Source organism: Leguminivora glycinivorella, chromosome 26 (assembly GCF_023078275.1).
Source record: "Leguminivora glycinivorella isolate SPB_JAAS2020 chromosome 26, LegGlyc_1.1, whole genome shotgun sequence".
Taxonomy (NCBI): domain Eukaryota; kingdom Metazoa; phylum Arthropoda; class Insecta; order Lepidoptera; family Tortricidae; genus Leguminivora; species Leguminivora glycinivorella.
Genome location: NC_062996.1, coordinates 9,054,503 through 9,074,320, shown reverse-complemented (window position 1 = coordinate 9,074,320; position 19,818 = coordinate 9,054,503). Strand labels below are relative to the sequence as shown.

The 19,818-nt window shown below is 41.1% G+C and overlaps 1 protein-coding gene across 1 annotated transcript in view; it reads right to left on the bottom strand.

Moving 5' to 3' along the window:
- LOC125239766 (1-phosphatidylinositol 4,5-bisphosphate phosphodiesterase epsilon-1-like) overlaps positions 1-19,818 on the bottom strand; it is a 234,420-nt gene that overhangs the window by 188,913 nt on the left and 25,689 nt on the right. The window contains exon 3 of the mRNA XM_048147438.1: positions 5,231-5,389. Coding sequence (XP_048003395.1) covers positions 5,231-5,389 — 159 coding nt within the window. The remainder of the gene's footprint in view (positions 1-5,230; positions 5,390-19,818) is intronic.

The following is a 19,818-nucleotide window of genomic DNA, read 5'->3' as shown; positions in this document are numbered from 1 at the left end:
TTAAGCGTTGTAAAAAAACCCTAACTTTACTAAGTTTTGATACTTAGTTGTTCTTTCTTTTATTCGGGGGGCTGCGCCCCCCCCTTATCTTTGCTCTTAAGCGTTGTAAAAAAACCCTAACCTAACTTATTTTCAATACGTACTAAAAAAAAGAAATGCTCTGCTATCGATAGTATTACCGACTATCGATATAAAGCTTTGTTACCTACAGACCTCACTTTTTTATACCACGTCGGTGGCAAACAAGCATACGGTCTGCCTGATGGTAAGCGGTTACCGTAACGATGACACTAGAAGTCACTACAAATAACTTGTATTTACTGATGTATGGAGTTACAACTCTTTCCAAATCCAATAATTTATTCGTCATAAACAACATACAACACATATAAAACAATACAAACACATTTAAAAGTTAAAAGAAAAAATAATAATTAAAAAACAAAAAAAAAACACATTTATATAATACACAGCAAAGGCATACTTAACACAGCAAAAGGGAATGTACAGGTTTCTAATGGGGTGGCAACGCGCATGTGACACTGTTTGAGTTGCAGGCGTCCATAGGTTACGGTGACCGCTTTACATCAGGCGGGTCGTATGCTTGTTTGTCACCGACGTAGTATTAAAAAAAATCCTTTCCTTACTTCCTTTATGATTTCAATCGAAGAAGCGCCCTTACATACATGAACCATAAGAATCTTTCAATATCTGAACGCCATATGTTTTTTCATAACACGAAAACCCTTCACATTGATGACAACATAAAAATATCGCCATCAAACACTAGCAGTAAAACAGGGCGTATATTTTTACACCGCAGTAAAAATATCGTAAAATTACGAGAACTTATCGACTTTTCTCATCCTTATTCGAAATCTCCTGTTGACGACTTTACACAGATAGCACAGTCTAAACGATAAAGAAATAAAACCCACCTAATGGGTTCAGCCGTGGTTGTGTGGGGTGTGCTCTCTGTGGCGTCACGTGTACGCCTATTGTGTCCACAAGACGCTCAACTAACGAGCGAGGACTAAATGAGTAGAACCCGCCTAGCGGGTTCAGCAGTGAATATTTATAGTAAGTGGGTTGTGCTCTCTGTGGCATCACGTGTGCACCTATTATGTCCACGAGACGCTTAACTTACCAGCGAGGACTAAATGAGTAGAACCCGCCTGGCGGGTTCCGCAGTTAATATTTATAGTGAGTGGGTTGTGCTCTCTGTGGCATCACGTGTGCACCTATTATGTCCACGAGACGCTTAACTTACCAGCGTGGACTAAATGAGTAGAACCCTCCTAGCGGGTTCCGCAGTTAATATTTATAGTGAGTGGGTTGTGCTCTCTGTGGCATCACGTGTGCACCTATTATGTCCACGAGACGCTTAACTTACCAGCGTGGACTAAATGAGTAGAACCCGCCTAGCGGGTTCCGCAGTTAATATTTATAGTGAGTGGGTTGTGCTCTCTGGTAGCATCACGTGTGCACCTACTATGTCCACGAGGCGCTTAACTTTTGAGCGAGGACTAAATGAGTAGAACCCGCCTAGCGGGATCAGCAGTGATTAAGTAGGCTGTGCTCTCTGTGGCGTCACGTGTGCGCCCGCGTGCCTATTGTGTCCACGAGACGCTAACGAGAGACTACGAGAGAATCCGAACGGAATATAATTTATTATAACGTCCATTTTTAATTCTCAACGCAAAAACGAAGGGGTGTTATAAGTTTGACGTGTCTGTCTGTCTGTCTGTCTGTCTGTCTGTCTGTTTGTCTGTCTGTGTGTGTGTCTGTCTGTGGCATCGTAGCTCCCGAACGGATGAACCGATTTAGATTTAGTTTTTTTTTGTCTGAAAGCTGAGTTAGTCGGGAGTGTTCTTAGCCATGTTTCATGAAAATCGGTCCGCTATGTCGCGGTCGGGGGTTTTTTCAAAATTTTAATTTTGTGGTTAGGTTATATTGAACAAGTCTATATCATCCGTTTGGGAGCTACGATGCCACAGACAGACACACACACAGACAGACAGACAAAAAGACAGACAGACAGACGGACAGACAGACAGACAGACACGTCGAACTTATAACACCCCTTCGTTTTTGCGTCGGGGGTTAAAAAATAGTTCTTCATCACATTTCACCTACTCAAAGGTTAGCTGGAAGAAATCCCTTAAAGGGATAAGTTCGCCTTTGTACTGTCTATCCTGTGTCATATTTGTGTTTTGTACAATAAAGAGTTTATACATACATACATACATACAAAATAGTTACCTACCTACCTGTGTGCGTAGCCAAATGCACAAACGCTCACGAAACGCTCTTTCGTAGCTATCTATCCCTATCGCTCTTGCGTATTGGCGCGACAGAGCCAGACTACATTTCTGCGGCGTTTCGGGGGCGTTTTGCGTCGCAGAAATGCCATTCAGCTACGGGTACTGTGATCTATTTCACTTTTCATCCCTTCCACTTAAAAAATGACGTCAATTCGGCGCTCCGTTTTGCCGTGAAAGACTGACAAACAAACAGACACACACTTTCCCATTTATAATACTAGCTTTTGCCCGCGGCTTCGCTCGCGTTAGAAAGAGACAAAAAGTAGCCTATGTCACTCTCCATCCCTTCAACTATCTCCACTTAAAAAATCACGTCAATCCGTCGCTCCGTTTTGCCGTGAAAGACGGACAAACAAACAGACACACACACTTTCCCATTTATAATATTGGTATGGATACTGGTTGCTCCGTAGCGCTCTACGAAGATTCGTAGCATATATCTACAACCGCGTAGCAGCTGTTCAAAACTACGATATTGCTACGCGGACTTTACACGTATCAAAGAGGATCGAGTATGCACGGTGTGACATGAGAAAATCGAATAATTTTAACAGCGTATTCCTCATCATCATCATCGTCCTTGCGTTATCACGGCATTTGTCACGGCTCATTGCCTGGGGTCCGCTTTGACAACTAACCCCAAGATTTGGCGTAGGCACTAGTTTTACGAAAGCGACCGCCATCTGACCTTCCAACCCGAAGGGTAACTAGGCCTTTTTGGAATTAGTCCGGTTTCCTCACGATATTTTCCTTCACCGAAAAGCGACTGGCAAATATCAAATGAAATTTCGCACATAAGTTCGGAAAAACTCATCGGAACGAGCCGGGGTTCGAACCCGCGACCTCCGGATTGAAAGTCGCGCGCTTTTACCGCTAGACCACCAGCGTATTCTTCATCATATAAGAGTAAAATGTCATATAAACTTTTCTGGATTTCGCCTACTTTCAGAGTCAGTACATGAATATTGGCAATGATTGAAGTACTGACAGTCAAACCTTGACACTACGCGCCAGGGATGTCTGATATGTCTGTGGTGTTCGGGCTACCACATATAATAGGTACCATGCACAGATGTGGCTCGAAAAATATTGTTAACGCCAGGGATAACTCGTTAATAAATATAACTTTTATAGTACCTGAATTTTATGTGGTGGGTCTTCTTGGATATACCTGTGATATTCGGGTTTCCACATGTAATGTATTTGCATATAGGTACCGTGCACAGATGTGGCTTCAGGATAAAATATTCAGGTTGAAACATATTGTTATCGCGGGGATCTAAACTTGTGGTACCTACAGTACTTCTAACGCGAGTTGGATAATTTTAGAATAAGCATTTCTTTTTTTTGCCATTTTTGATATTTTTAAGGAATTTTAGGCCAATTGTACTCAGAATCACGAGTAATTTCAATCTCACTGGGAGACATAAAGTATCCCAGAATTTCCATACATTTTTGTTACTTTCCTCTTTTGTTACCCCACACAACATGTACGGAAAATGGTAACAAAATAAGAAAAAATCGTATGGGACCAATTTTTAACTACTAGGATTGAAAAAGCTAGTGATTCTGAGTAGAAATAGCATTTTTTTTTCAATAACATCACATTTCATAAAAGTGGCGAAAAAAAAGTATGCTCACTTACCGAGATTTCGACCTAAATTTATAGTTTTTTTTACAAAATAGGAAGCAAACAAACAAACAGGTCTCTTTATAGTAAGCAATTACTACCCATGGATAGGATATATTTGATAGTATGCAAATAATGCAAACGTATCCTTAACATTTCCCACGACTCAAATTATTTTGAAACGTATAATTAATAGGAGTTTCCTCGTGCCACTTCATAAATTACTCACTCGATTTCCGAACCCATTCAACCATTCACTCAACATTCACTCAAGATTAATTAGGTTAAATCGAATGGATTAATCAAATAAGATAACATTGTTCGATGGCGACCTCTATACATATATATTCCTTATTTATATTTATAGGCTTTTCGCCCGCGTAAAATCGCTGTCAATAGAAATTGTCAACAATGTAAACAAACCATTATATAAAATATCAATATTATTTCACATTATGATTATTTTAAAGGTTGAGGATCATAATGTTATATGAATTGATTAAATAACACATGGATTTAGCCAGTATCTGATGAGTTAGAATGGAAAGTAAAGACATTTTGACTACAAGGTTTGTTTACTTCATATTGTCTTCGGTTACCGCGATAGTTACTCATTAAATAAAACTATGGAAACGGATTAAATCGCGTATAATAAATTTAAAATTCATCCTGACGTTTCGAACTCTTTACAGCGTTCGTGGTCAACGGGTGACTGAAGAAAAATTACAATGCGCAAAAGCTACCCACATACAAGAAATATTAACGAACCATGACCACAAATAATATAGATTTCTAAGGCAGGTTCACACACTATTAATAAAGCTAGTTATACAATATTCAAAAAAACCATTACTATGTTAAAAAATAATTAACCAATTACTCTACACAAAATTGACAACGAATAAACTGCAAATATCCAACACCATACAACACAAATGCCTCACAGCCTTCGTCGTGCTTGTTCCATTATCAGATGTAGGTACTACTGGATCCCAAGCCTGTGGTAAAGTAAAGCCATCCTCTCTATTAAAGTTTGGATATTTCTTGATCTCAATGGCCTCTCGCAACATTCTGGGTATATATCGCTTCTCCTTAGCAAGAACCAGAGGCTTGTCAAACTTTATAGCATGATCCAGCCATTTCGGCCAGTGCGAGTAGCTTGCTGCGCTCTTGTGAGCGGGGCTCGGCGTATAATTGAATTCTCTGAACCGAAGCACACTATAGCTACTAATGAGTGATAAAGACAGCTATAAAGTGAGTGAGATAGCATACTAACCTCGTTGAACCGGTGTATAAGCGCGCGGACAGTGCGCGTAGCTTGCTGCGCTCTTGTGGGCGGGGCCCTGCGTATAACTGGGCGCTCGGCCGCTGAACCCAGCGCGCAGGAACCACCGAGGTCTAAGGTTACTTGGCGGAGGTAGTCGATTGGGGGTACCTGGGGACAAAATAAAAGCTTTAGCTGTTTTCAACAAAAATACATTAAATATTATGTCTTTCCCATCACGGAACAATGGTGTTCCGGGCCTTTGGGAGGCGTGCGCGGGGCCGAAGCCAACGCGTAGAGGCCCTTTTGACACTTTAATGAAATGTAAGGGGTACACCGAGCGGGTGTTGCCCTTACCCGTATCATGGGACACACGCAGAGGCAACACCCGCCGTAAGGACTATTTCAGAGTTAATGGAACCTAAAATGAACTGGGCTATTGGATGAAAGTGATGGACTAAATACTGGGCTATGGGATAAAAAACCGGACGCCTGCCTAATAAAACGGTATCCAATTTTATTTCTGGCAGACGGTGACTCGTCCCCACAAGATGGCCCCCACAAAAAGCGACATCCAAGATGGCTCAAGGGCAACACCGGTGTGAGAACTCAAGGGTGTCGAGAGGTGTACACCGCTTTCTGCCCAGTGGCCGTTAAGCCACTGTACCAACTCGCGTCCTACGCAAATTTTCACTTCCACCCCTGGGGCATGTAGCCCTAACGACTCCACTCTGGACGGCCAGCCAAGGCAAGCCAGAGGTAGAGAGTCCTGTCCCACCCACCCGCCTTACGGGTAACAGAACTCCCCAGGAGCACTCGGGTACGTGGGGTCGCTGTTCCCCAACAGCTCGCCATAAGCTGCCCTGCGTTATTATTATTATTAAGAGCCTGTCATGTCCCACTGCTGGGCAAAGGCCTCCCCCCGCTTTTTCCATTCCTCACGGTTTTGTGCAGTCCTCGGCCATTCTTTCAAAAAGGAGTCCAACTCGTTCCGCTATCGCATACATGGTCTGCCGGGTCTCCGTTTTGGCCTGGGCTGCAAATCTGTGGTAATCTTGGCCCATAGCTCGTTCGGAATTCAGCAGACATGACCGTCCCAGTCCCACTTCAGCTTGCCGCTTTCCAAACTACGTCAACTATTTCAAACCTGTACATAGCGTAAACTTACTTACTTAACAAACTGTCCTGCAGTTTGGCAGAAGATTTAATGTTGTTAAAAAAGGGTTTATTTTGAGAATAAACGATTTTTTTTTGTGGTTTGGAGCGCAGCGTGGTGTTCCCGATACGATTAGTTAAATTTACACCTAATATGATGCTGCGTGCGCTCCATTGCTCGCTGACAAACACCGAGTTTGGACCTCTGACTCGCCGTCAAAGACCAAGTTTGTGCACTAAATATGAGGCTATAATATATTACTGCACTTGTTAGGTAATGAACTCATTATGCGCGGATTCAGGGGATCATGACCCCCCCCCCCCCTGGAGCCTAGGTTGGCCATACAAATAGACCCCGTGACCCCCCCTGGAGCCTAGGTTGGCCATACAAATAGACCCCGTGACCCCCCCCCCCCTGGAGCCTAGGTTGGCCATACAAATAGACCACGTGACCCCCCCCCTGGGGCCTGGGCCTTTACCACGTGACCCCCCCCTGGGCACGAAGCTGGATCCGCGCTTGCTCATTACGCAACTGCAACGCAAGCGCTAGCGGTAAGAGCGTGCGACTTTCGATCCGCAGGTAGCGGGTTCTAACCCCGGCTCGTACCAATGAGTTTTCGGAACTTATGTGCGAAATGTCATTTGATATTTGCCAGTCGCTTTTCGGTGGAGGAAAACATCGTGACGAAACCGGAATTCCAATAAGGTCTAGTTACCCGTCGCGTTGGAAGATCAGATGGCAGTCGCTTTCGTAGAACTAGTGTCTACGTCAAATCTTGGGATTAGTTGTCAAAGCGGCTTCCCATGCTTTCATGAGCCGTGGCAAATGCCGGGATACCTCAAGAAGGATGATATCTATATAGATAGATAGGTAGATAAATATCCCTAAAATATAACTAGAAATGTCATTCTCAGTGCGCTTTCAGATGATGTTATTTAAATTAATGTGTAGAAACTCTAGGTCCATGGGGCCCCAGCGCGAACAAGTTGTTCACAGAAATCGCGAAGCGTCTGGTTGAGGTAACTGGTGACCGAAGAGCTGGCGACTTCCTCGCTCAACGTATCAGCATTGCGATACAGCGAGGAAATGTCGCCAGTATCCTTGGTACAATGCCTCAAGGGCCTATTTTAGACATTAGCTAGCTTTTAAGTTTAGTATTAATTAATTCCTAGTTTATTGCAATACATAAAGCATAAAGTCAACATTTACACATGAACACACAAGAAGTTACTTAATAATAAATCTTATTCTAAAGACGGACACACGAAATCTTAAAATTAACTAACTTACTAAGATTTACAACTAAACATAAAACCACACAAAAAAAACTAAACTAAAAACTATATATAAAAAACTTCTCCCAATTCATCTCCCTCCGGGAAACCCCCCAATATGCTGGCTACATTCCCCCTCTGAATCGCCAAACTTATTCTCTGGGCAAAGAAAGAGCCCGCCCTAGGGTCGCCTGAGACGCCCACTAGCCGAACTGACACCTCTTTTACGAATTTTTTCGTGTCAGTCGACCAAGGACCCAGCGTTTCCACTGCAAGCGCCGCAAACTCGTATTCGTTCATTAAGAACGAATACTTGCGTCGCTTGAGTGTCTGTGCCTGGTCTGCGGCAGACCCAGGCTTCCGTGTAGACCCTTCAATATGGGACGGGGCCAGCGTATCAACGCAGGTCGCGTCCCACGCTAAAGGGCGACCAAGGCTCCATGGCACCAGAGTGCAGCCATCAGGCCTCTTGCTGTCCCCTGCAGAGAGACCCGATGGCTCCAAAGTCGCGGGAAGAGAGGCGGTACTGAGGGCGCGGCGAATTAGGTCATTGAGAGAGGAATGCCTGTAAATACGACCAGCGATCATCCTGCAATGCAGACCATGCCGTCCCAAAGTATCCACCGGCTGGGCACAGCGACTGCAGGCGTGGGCCTCACAGATCTTCATGCCTAGCCGAAGACAAACCGCGATCTGCAAAGCGCAAGGCTCAAGAACGGTGCCAAGGTTGCGAGAAGGAAGCGCGTGCAACCAATACCCCGACTCTTTTTCTGACACCGCCAGGAGCCTAGCTCGCTCATGGTGGTCCCGGGACTCCTGCACAAGTCGCTGGTGCTGCAGTTTGACGTTAATAACGTCCCACGCCGCCTGACTGGACTTTTCTTCCGGGATAAGGTCGGCGGAATGGTCTGCCCCCCAAGCCACTTCCGCCTCTGCCAGGCCCACCACCGTCACGTCAGCGGTTGAAGGGATACGAAGAATCCCGCCGACGAGAGGAGTGTGCTGTAGGCAGAAGACAGAAACGCCGGGAGCGCCAGATCGCCCGCAAGACGGATACCTAGTCCACCAAACTTAATAGGGAGAGAAGCCTGAGACCATCCCGAGGGAGCAAAACTGACATTTAAAATTTTACCAACGGCCTCCTTTATTATACGGTCCACGGTTGCAGTAAGCGCAGGAAATTTCCAGACGGGAGCGCAACGGAGAATATACATTAACCGCGGTGAAAACAAGCAAAGGCGCAGGATGTAAATTGCCATGTGCGGGTTAATTTTGTACAGTAGATCAGAACATTTATTAAAATGTTCGATCTTAGAGTCTATGGACTCCGGTATAGCTTCCTCTAAAATTGGGGCTCCCAGAAGGGTGAGGGTGGTGCGAGACAAAATCGAAATATTTGGCGTGAGTTGGTTTATCTCGTTTATCCAAGACGACCGGGTGTCAGGAGGGATGGCGTCCGAAATAAACATTTCACACTTACTGTAGTTCACCGATAGACCGACCTCCGCAAACCGTTCGACCAAAGTTTTTAAATCGGCTAAAACCGTTGACATATTTCCGCCGATAGTGCCGTCGTCAAGGTACCAACAATTCAAATCAGACGTGAGCTGGGTGATGATCGGGTGAATTGCGAGACTAAAAATTACAGGACCCAGTGGGTCACCTTGTTGGCAACCCACACAAGAAGGAATGACATTATTTCTGTACATGAGTGTTGATGCTGATCCATAGCATTGCCATAAATACCCGAAGACCTCTGGAAGTTCATTTTCGACCTGAGCCAGAAGAATGCCACGGTCTATAGAGTTAAAAGCATTGGAAACATCAATTTTCAAGAGCACCTCAAAATTTTGGTTGTCAAGAAAAGAGCGGACTGCATGTACTGCTCCCTCACATCCCCCTTTAAGGCCAAAACCCAGCTGAACGGGCTTAAACTTTTCAGTCAAACGAGAATGGAACTGGCGGCAACAAACCTTAGATGTAAGTCGGCGAAAAGTGTTACCAACGGCAATGGGCCGAATACCCCCATCCTTTTTCCTTAGTGCAATTAGGTTAGCTCCGTACAACACCGAAACAATTTCCTGGCAAACTTTACCCGCCAGCATTAAGTTCGTCAACGCTGTCAGCTCCTCCAGTAAAGTTTCACCGGCATCACCCGCTAGTGGGCTAATCAAATCTTTTAAATGTTGTGGAGTAATACCGTCCAACCCACCAGCTGAGCCCGCCGGAAAAGAGAGCACTGCTTGACGAATTGCATCTTTAGACACCTGGAGCGGCTGGTGTGAGGCTGCTGGCGGCCTCGGCCCGTGCTGAGAGAGAAGAGAGGAAGATGAAACAGAGGGATGTTTATCCAACAGCGCACTGAGCACATCAGGGGAATATAACGCCAAAGAGTCGCTTGAGAAAAGTAACCTCGTTGCTCCCTTTAAGTCGCCGTCGGACACTTTCTGCTCAATTTGTCTGCACTTGTGTTTATCATTATTGGTTTGGGTCGTCTGAGTTATCACGGAATGAAAATCGGTGGACTCTGAAGTTGGAAAAGATGGATTCGATAAGTTTCCCTTAATGATGGCGGTTAAACTGCGGCTTGATTTTATACGAGGCACATGAAAATGTGTATATGCAAAAGAAAGAAGATTTTCCCAAGCTGAGAAACTATTGTCTGACACTATTGTATGCACTCTGATAAACTTCGCGCCGCCAACGCACGTGCCCCCCTTGGTATTCTTTTTGCTATCTTAGACCCTGATTTAAGACCTGCCAATAATTGAGCAAGCGAAGCATGAGCTGGGCTTGAATCCGCACCACCACCAGTCGAACCCTGGCCTGATATTTGAATACACGGCTTATCAATACGGGGACTGTGGGCACGAATACAATGTAATGTAGTTAATTAATTTACTTAAGTATATGATATTCCTTCAAGCACATTTAAGCACATTTATTTGGATTTAAGCATCAGCTAAAGTTATTGTTATCTTAGTGTAATAGATTCATAAGGTAAAATGTGTTACTCGCTGTTTTGCACTGCATTATATCACAAACTACATATATACAGACTATGCCACCCCGTACCACAAAATGCGACTGTCAAAACGAAACTATTGTTTGCAGCGGAAATGGATAGATGTCGCTCATAGTCCCATTTGGCACATATCTATATTTAATAAATTTGCAAGCCTTGTCATCCGATACATCCGTCTCAGGTTTTTCTCTTCAATAATTTGACAGGTGGAACTGACTAACTATTTATTTTTATGCAGGAACATCGAAATGCCTGACACGTAGCGAAAGCTAGATGATACCGAATTTCGGGCAAATTGTCATGGCACGTTATGGTCTCATCAGAAGTTCGTTCGCTTTTCAATCCAGAGGTCACTGGTTCAAGCCTCGGTGGAGACACACGTAAAGATATCCAGTTTTTTGGGTTTTATTATTATTTTATGGTTTTTTATTTGTTTAGATTTTTTTTGCGTAAGTTTTCAAGATAATTCTTAATTATTTTGAACGTACATTCCAGAATAGGCAAAATATTACAACCTTAAGTGCGTTTTCACATTATACCCGATCCGCGATATCGGATGTAGGAAGGATTTCAAAGGCGAAAATCAAAGATGGCGACTTAAACATAATATATGCGATATCGGTCAATGAATAAAGGCAAGAAATTGGTTCTAGCTGGGAATTTTCTAGAGATTGAAGACATTATTCCACCATTTGAACTTATGTGCAATAAAGTATAAATAAATCATTGGTTTTTGAAATTGTTGATATGTCATTTTCATAAGCTAACTGTAGGTACTATTGTATATCATTCAGGGACAGGGTACAGGGTTTATAGTAAAATAAAAAGAAACTAGCTATAATAACTTTTAATTATAATATACGTTACAAAAACTTGTTTCATTTACTTGAAAATATTAGAGGTTTACCATATCACAACAAATATATAGTCATCAATGCGATGAAATAAGTTCTCAGGAAATTTATTTAAAATGTGATAAGCCTTTAGTGGATGGCCTGCTTCTGCTTTTCTTGTTTTCGTGCTCCTTCATCCCATTGAAACTTCGATGTTTACGCATTTTTGTCAATCTGTTTCGATTTGTACACAGGAGCAACTCAAAGGGAACAACTCAAATGATTTTGGAACATACTCGTAACTGGGATTGGCTTCCACATCGGCTTTTCTACCTCCAATAAAGTTTGCATTATAAATTCACCGTAAATTCAATACTTGTAACAAATGATTATGCACTTTAAATAATCAGAGGTTAGATGACACTTTTCTTCTTACGGCAATTATCCACTTAAACGGTGGTTTCGTTTCCATCACAGTCTTGGAAATAGCTAGAATTTAGTCGCTATTTTTCTTGGTGTTATTACAATTCACCATAACAAATTTTACTAGGCCCATATTAACTACCTAAATTTACTTACTGTACTTAAATTTGTCTCGAAAATGTTTACTGCAATATGGATTTGACAGCGTAAGTCAGTGACAGGAAATGTCAATTTTGGCCATAGTGAGCGCTGGCTGTGATCCTTTTAGTTACCCCCTCCACCCGCTTTGCACCCTGCACATACCCTGCACCTTTCCAATACAGTACAGACTTGTCATCCCATACATCCGTCTCACGTTTTTCTCTTCAATCATTTGACAGGTGCAACTTACTAACTTCAAGCCAGAAAAAACCGTTTTTTGCAACCCTATTCAAGGGCTATATTGTTTATACAGCTTAGCAACTAACTTAAGTATTTACTTTTCAGCAGGAACATCGAAACGCCTGACACATTAGTGAAAGCTAGATGATGGCGAATTTCGGGCCAATTGTCAAGGCACGTTATGGTCACGGTTGAAGTTGGTTTGGTTTTCAATCCAGAGATCACGGGTTCGAATCCCGGCGGAGAGACACAAAGTGAAGATAACAGTTTTTTTGTGTTTTATTTTAATTTTATAGTTTTTGATTTTTTTTGCATAAGTTTTAACGATAATTCTGAATTATCTTGAACGTACATTCCAGTAAAACCAAAATATGCTAGGTAAAATATTACAACTCTAAGTGCGTTTTCACATTATCCTATCCGCGATATCGGATGAAGGAAGAATTTTAAAGGCAAAAATCAAAGATAGCGGCTTAAATATATTGGATATCGATATCGGTCCTACATCTGATACAGGATCGGATAATGTGATAACGCACTAAGACGGAAGTATTACTTTCTGATTATTTCATTTTTAGTAGTATAAAAATGTTTTACCACAAACAACTACATAATTTCAGCACGACAGAGTCAGACGGCACTATGATCAGAATGAGACTAAAATTGTCAAAATGATAGATATTGTATATTATTGGGGAATAAAACAATAATAATATTAATATAAAAGTTTTTTCATTACCATACTAAGTGTTGGTCCAGATTGATAAAACATGGAATATTGGTAGTTCGGGGTGTAAAAACATGTCAAACCTGAGATATGAAATATTAGTACTTATTTTCCCATCAAATATAATGAATAAAAATAAATCAAACACAAAGTATTAAATAAAAAAATAAAAAAAGATTCACAAAAAAGCAAGGTCTCCCCGGTGAGATTCGAACCTCGTCTGCTGCTCAAGTTATCGCAGCTAAAAAGCAGTATCTTTGACCGCCACACCAAACTTCTACTTAATCAGAGTGACGAAATTAGGTAACTTATAGGTATAATATGAGTAGTAAGTCATGAAGACTTTTCACGACAAATTGAATGAATATTAAATGTTTTGTTACTTCAAAATGCAACGTTGCCAGACTGCTGACTGCAACGTCGCATAACTCTAGTTTGGTCGTAAACTGATTTAGACCTTAGTAAATTATTATTTCATCACACCCGCACTTTAAATGTGCTATTGTATGCAGGCGGAGCGTGAGTTATAGAAAAATCGTTCTCCCAAGGGAATAATGAAATTTCTTGTACCGTACTTAACTTTTTTACATCTATTTACATATTTTTTACATTGCGAGTGTGATGAAAAACATTGTGTGTAACTCGGGGAGTATGAATATTACTAACTCGAGTCTTTAAATCGCTCCGGCAAGCCGTCGCGATTTAACTTACTCTCGTTAGTAATATTCAACTTCCTCCCCTTGTTGCACAATGTACTATTAAAAATCAATTCAGAAATAGAAGATGATGGCTATACGGCGCTTGACTGATGGATGCGTTTTGTTATATAAAAAGAGTAGGTACATATTTCTGAAAATATTTTTATCTTCTTGCTTTAAACTAAAAATCATCTTGATATTCATCAATTATCATCATTTTGATATTTTGATATTCGTATATAATTAATAACCTAGATACAAAAAGAACATAATGAATGATACTTCGATATTTTACCAGTATCGAAACGCAGTAGGTTGGCCATGACAGCCAGTGACAGTACTAGTACTGAGGGCTTACTGCTGTCACCTGGGTTAACACATTGCGGACATCTTTCTCTTTTACTCCTATCCAGGCATATAGAGTGACATATATAGCCACATAGCGCAAACTCTGGTGTTCGTGGAAAACCTCATAGCTAGACTTGTCATTCATTCATTGTAAAAATAGTAAAAAGATTTTGACTCTAAAGACTAATGTTTAAGTGATTTTCAGTCTTATGTTAAAGCTGAGTAAGACGTGGATGGCGGCAAAGCTTTTGTAAATACATACATATATTGAATCACGGAATTAAGCAACACAAGGCAATTTTTGTTATGTATTTATATTCCGCGTTTTGTTTAAGCCGTATATTGTATCGTTTTTCATAACAAAATGCGTAGATAATTTACACCTTAGTCTGTAACGTATTCGCAAAGGTTCTTGAGCGAAACCAAAATCGACAATATCCACCTACACTCAAAAAAAATCTTTATTTATTAATTATATTATAAAGCAACATCTGCTGACGGTTTGTAATTGTCGATATTAATATATCTAGACTAACTTTCAATGTGGTACATGCAACTGGACAACTGTCACTGTACATTTGTAATCCTTATTACAAGAGCATAACGTCTATGGTTAGTTAAGACAGAGTATTGCTGTTAGTAGGTACGATGGGTACGATGTTGAACCTTAGGTTACCTTCCATCAATACTAATACTGAAAAACAATTTTTAAACTTATTGCATTACATGTGTCTAACAAAATTTCAATGAAATGGGTTGTGAATCTAATACTTAAAAAAATCACTATTTAAAAGGAGATGGTTGAAAAGGGTATAAAATATTAAAAAAAAAGAAAAAAAAGATTTTCACTACCGAGGATCGAACCCACGACGTCAGGGCCGCGTCCATCGTCTTACGCTACTATAACTGAGCTATTTAAGCGATAGAAATGGTGGCGAAATATTAACTAACTTTCAATCTAGTACATGCATGGCGTTACGAGTCCTAAAATTCATTATATTCTTTTAAAGATTTATGTCTCAAAAGTGACACTTAACGCCATCTAACAGTGATCTCAAGGCAACAAGAAATTTGTAGTAACGCCATCTAGATTTGCCGTGCTTTTAGGCGGTCGCATTTTTTTGTATGGGGTGGACATATCTACTAAATCCATAATCTCTGATTATATATAAAACATAAATGAAACTCCAGGTTTAGATTTAAAAAATAATATGTACTAATATTTTAGTGAAAGACCGTTTGTCTCTTTCTTTAATAAATAAAAAAATATTCATGGACCATGGTGCTCGCTTCTTAAACACTTCTTGACGAAATTTCAAGTTTAATAAGTAAGTTAAAGCAAGTTAACCGGCATTTCAAAACCGATTATCACCAATCACGCACTTCAAGCGCCTCCCACCCCAAGTGTCTAATTGTATAGTGTTGTGCTACAGTTTTCAAGAATATTTGTATTATTTGTTACCAAGAGAAGCGCTGGTAGCCTAGCGGTAAGAGCATGCGACTTTCAATCCAGAGGTCGTGGGTTCGAACCCCGGCCACAGTATAAAAAAGAGTACTATCGTACAGTATAGCCACTCCCGCTCCCCGCTGAAAGTGCCACCCACCCCCTCTCGGTTACCTCACAGTTATTTCCTGTCAAAAACGCGAACAGTCGACCTGTCATATCTCACTCATACAAGCATGGTACGCGTTCACCTACACAAGCTTAGACTGTGTGCTAGGAACGGACCTCTTTCATATATTTGATCGCCAGTGTCCGAGATGTGCCCCGGCCTACCTGTGACTTTTTCGGAACTTATGTCCAAAATGTCGCACAAAAGGTAGCGGATGAGCATGGTATGGGCATGTAATGCGGAGGGATGAAAGCGATGTTATAAAACGAGTGATAAAGATGAAGGTGGATGGTGACAACGGTAGTGGAAGGCCTAAGAAAAGATGGATGGAATGTGTGAACAATGATATGAGAGTGAAAGGTGTTAGTATGGAAATGACGGCTGATAGAGATGATGGAGGAGAAAAATCTGCTGCGCCGACTCCAAATAATGGGAACAGGGCAAGAGGATGATGATTTTTTTTTATACTACGTCGGTGGCAAACAAGGACGCCTGCAACTCAAACAGTGTCACGTGGGCGTTGCCACCCCATTAGAAACTTGTACACTTCCTTTTGTTGTGTTAAGTACACAGCAAAAAGGAGTGTACAAGTTCTAGGGAGGGTTCGGGTTGCCGACGACTCAAAGGACAATAGACGGAACAAGTTAGTTCCGTAAGTCTTCTCGTCATCAACTCACCGCACCCTCGTTGAGCTCTGGCAGCCTTACTCACCGACAGGAACACAACACTATAATGAGTAGGGTCTAGTGCTATTTGGCTGCGGTCTTCTGTAAGGCGGAGGTACTACCCCAGTTGGGCTCTGCTCTAGATTCGAGCGAGACGATATCCGCTGTGCTGTGCCCTACCACACAAAGCGGAATATCATTCGCTATGCCCTACCTCCTACGAAAAATGATGATGATGTGCGAAATGTCATTTAATATTTGGCAGTTGGTTTTCGGTGAAGGAAACATCGTGAGGAAACCGGACTAATTCCAATAAGGCCTAGTTACCCTTCGGGTTGGAAGGACTATGGCAGTCGCTTGCATGATACCGGAACAAATATTAGTTACAATGTTTCTCCAAAAAAGTAATATTCCAGATGAATATTCCCAACAAAGGCCCATCACTACAACTCCCCCTTTTACCTCCCCCCTCAACCCCCTCGCTATTTGTATGAATAATATAAGTGACATAAGCGCAGATCCGTGTAATGTAAATCACCGTTGGCGGGAGTCACAGATCGCATACTAAGTAGACGATGTATGAGCAAGATATATCTTTTGTTGCCTACAGTATATTAGTGACACCGACAGTCCGACACCTCAAATTTATTTTAAGAGAATATATAGTAAAATTGTGACAGTGTTTAGTAAAACGTCCCACTTGCCGGTGACTGACATCGCCATAAAGATGTCGAGATTTACTTGTATCTTTATATGAAGGAACTTACACAGCGGCTTTGTAGCAATCGACAAAGTGGAACGTTTTACTAAACACCCTCACAATTATTTTACAACTGTAAGAAAACACACCTAGTCAGAAGAAAAAGATGTGAAATTAAAGTATTTTTGGTCACTTTATAATAAGTCAACTCTTAAGATGGCAGCAAAGTTTAGCTCAGCCAGCAGAAAAAAAAAACAAGAGTGAACAGGCATCTTCTGGGCAAGCTCACTCCATAGTAGGTCACGCCTTTTCCTTTGACTAGTCTGTGACCAAGAGTTATGCCTATTTATAATATATAAAAAAAATGATACGTCGTTTCTTTTATAAAACGGTGTCTCTCAGTGGTAGTCTATGATATCAACGGAGGATACTTTTTGTTCCCATAAATACATGAAAATGATTTAAATTTCACCCAAAAATATACTCTAACGTGACGGCATAATGTTTTCGTTTAAAAGGAAAACCATGTGGAGTTTTCCGTTTCCGGATTGCATGTTCTTTTTTATAATGGATAATTTTAAAATGAATTCTCATATTATGTTTGTAAATTGTTTTTTATGTATTCGCTCAAAGGTAATTGGTAGGTAGGTACTTATGTTTTGTTAGCAGTCACTCGAATTTTTCATCAAAAAGACAAACGTTTAGGAATCTACATGTATTTTTGTTTTATACATAAATCGAGTGTACATATAAAATTATATCTTAAACTTTTACTTGCCGTACCTTTCAACACGAAATAATACATATAAAATTATACTTATTGTTTCGTATAATTAATTGAGATACGGTTGTACTCACGTTATTATATCGCTATTGCTGCGACATGTTTCGGGCCAATTCGGAGGCCCCTCTTCAGGCGTATAGGAGTTCACGCGACGGCTAGACTCCGCAAACTGAACGCGCCGCTCGCCGCTCCGCCCGCTTAATTATTTGAATATGTCTCACGGAAGTTTAACGTGTATATATTATTGTTTCGTGTTCGTAGTTCTTTGTATTCTATTTCTATGTAACATCGAATACTACTCTAACTTTTGTCGTATGATGGCCGCCATTAGGATCCCATTATGAGGCATTTAGCCATCGATCGAACTAAGTTAGGTTTGAATGTTAACGAGAAATAGGCTTGTGTCGTTCACGAACTATGAACTGTTAGGAATAAAATCCCATCAATGACCGAAATGAACTGAATCTTTCCGTGGTCTGTGAATCGGTCTTTGCTCATTTAGTTCAGTATAGGATCGGCGAGCGCGAGCGGTTGGGATCGAGAACGAATGTGTGACTGCGCCGACCGAGAGCGAGAGCTACTTAGCAGAGCAACAAAAAAAGTCAAGTTTTCACATTAAACTTCGGTTACTTACAACCTTTCGGCCCGGAAAGTTTCTATCTGTAGACTATTCGTATCATTTTGACACTATTCGGTCCCATTCGTTCTGATCTTTCTGACCACAGTGGTCACTGGTCTGGCTGAACTAAATGAGCAAAAGACCTAAAAGGGCGAACTAGTTCGTGGGAGCGATTGAACGAGATCGGAGCGCTCCGATCAACGAACGAAACGGCACAAGCCTAACGAGAAACGCGTTTGTTTCTGGTCACTTTTATATCCTGTGTGATATCATTTTAAGAATGTCACCACTCTCTTTCCATTTTTTTATGCCATACTAGCAGACAGGTTGTCTGCTGGTACGCAATTACTGCGCATATGGACACCCGAAACACGAGAAGGGTTGGAGGTGCAATACCGGCCTTTAAGAAGGGTGTACACTCTTTTCTCCTATGAGCGTCGTAGAAGTTGACTTAGGGATATGGGTTCAATGTGGGCGATGGGCTAGCAAACAGAATTTCATTCATTTTAACCCCGTCATTACTCAGAGTGGCACTAAACAGTTTCGTGTGCCCTGCCTGCTTCTTTTGGGAATACAGGCTTGAGTTTATGTGTATTTTTGTACAACTGTATACACATGCCCAAAGTAAATAAATAAAGCGGTAGCACTAAAGCAGCAGCAGTAATGTCGCAACAGCAATGGAGTAGATAACTTAAAATCGTACAGTATATTTCAGATTTTTATTTTATAATCTCATTTATTTTTCAACACCATGCCCAACACAATTTAGCACTTAATTACTTCAAAAGCCAGATTAAAGTAAGATGCTTACTTATTAAAAATTAAGCCTATTAAATTGAGAATGAAATATTTAAGTACTGGTGACTTTCAAAGCTTGAAACACTTTTAATTCTAAATTTAGGCTCAGTTATAATTTGTGTTGTGATTGAAAGTATTAAAGAAAATTCATTGAAAGCCTGAAATTTAAGTACAAAGCCTAGGGAATATTATTCGCGGGATTGAAAAATATTAGCGAAAAAAAAAACCGGCCAAGAGCGTGTCGGGCCACGCTCAGTGTAGGGTTCCGTAGTTTTTCGTATTTTTCTCAAAAACTACTGAACCTATCAAGTTAAAAACAATTTTCCTAGAAAGTCTTTATAAAGTTCTACTTTTGTGATTTTTTTCATATTTTTTAAACATATGGTTCAAAAGTTAGAGGGGGGGGACGCATTTTTTTTTCCTTTAGGAGCGATTATTTCCGAAAATATTAATACTATCAAAAAACGATCTTAGTAAACCCTTATTTATTTTTAAATACCTATCCAACAATATATCACACGTTGGGGTTGGAATGAAAATAAATATCAGCCCCCAC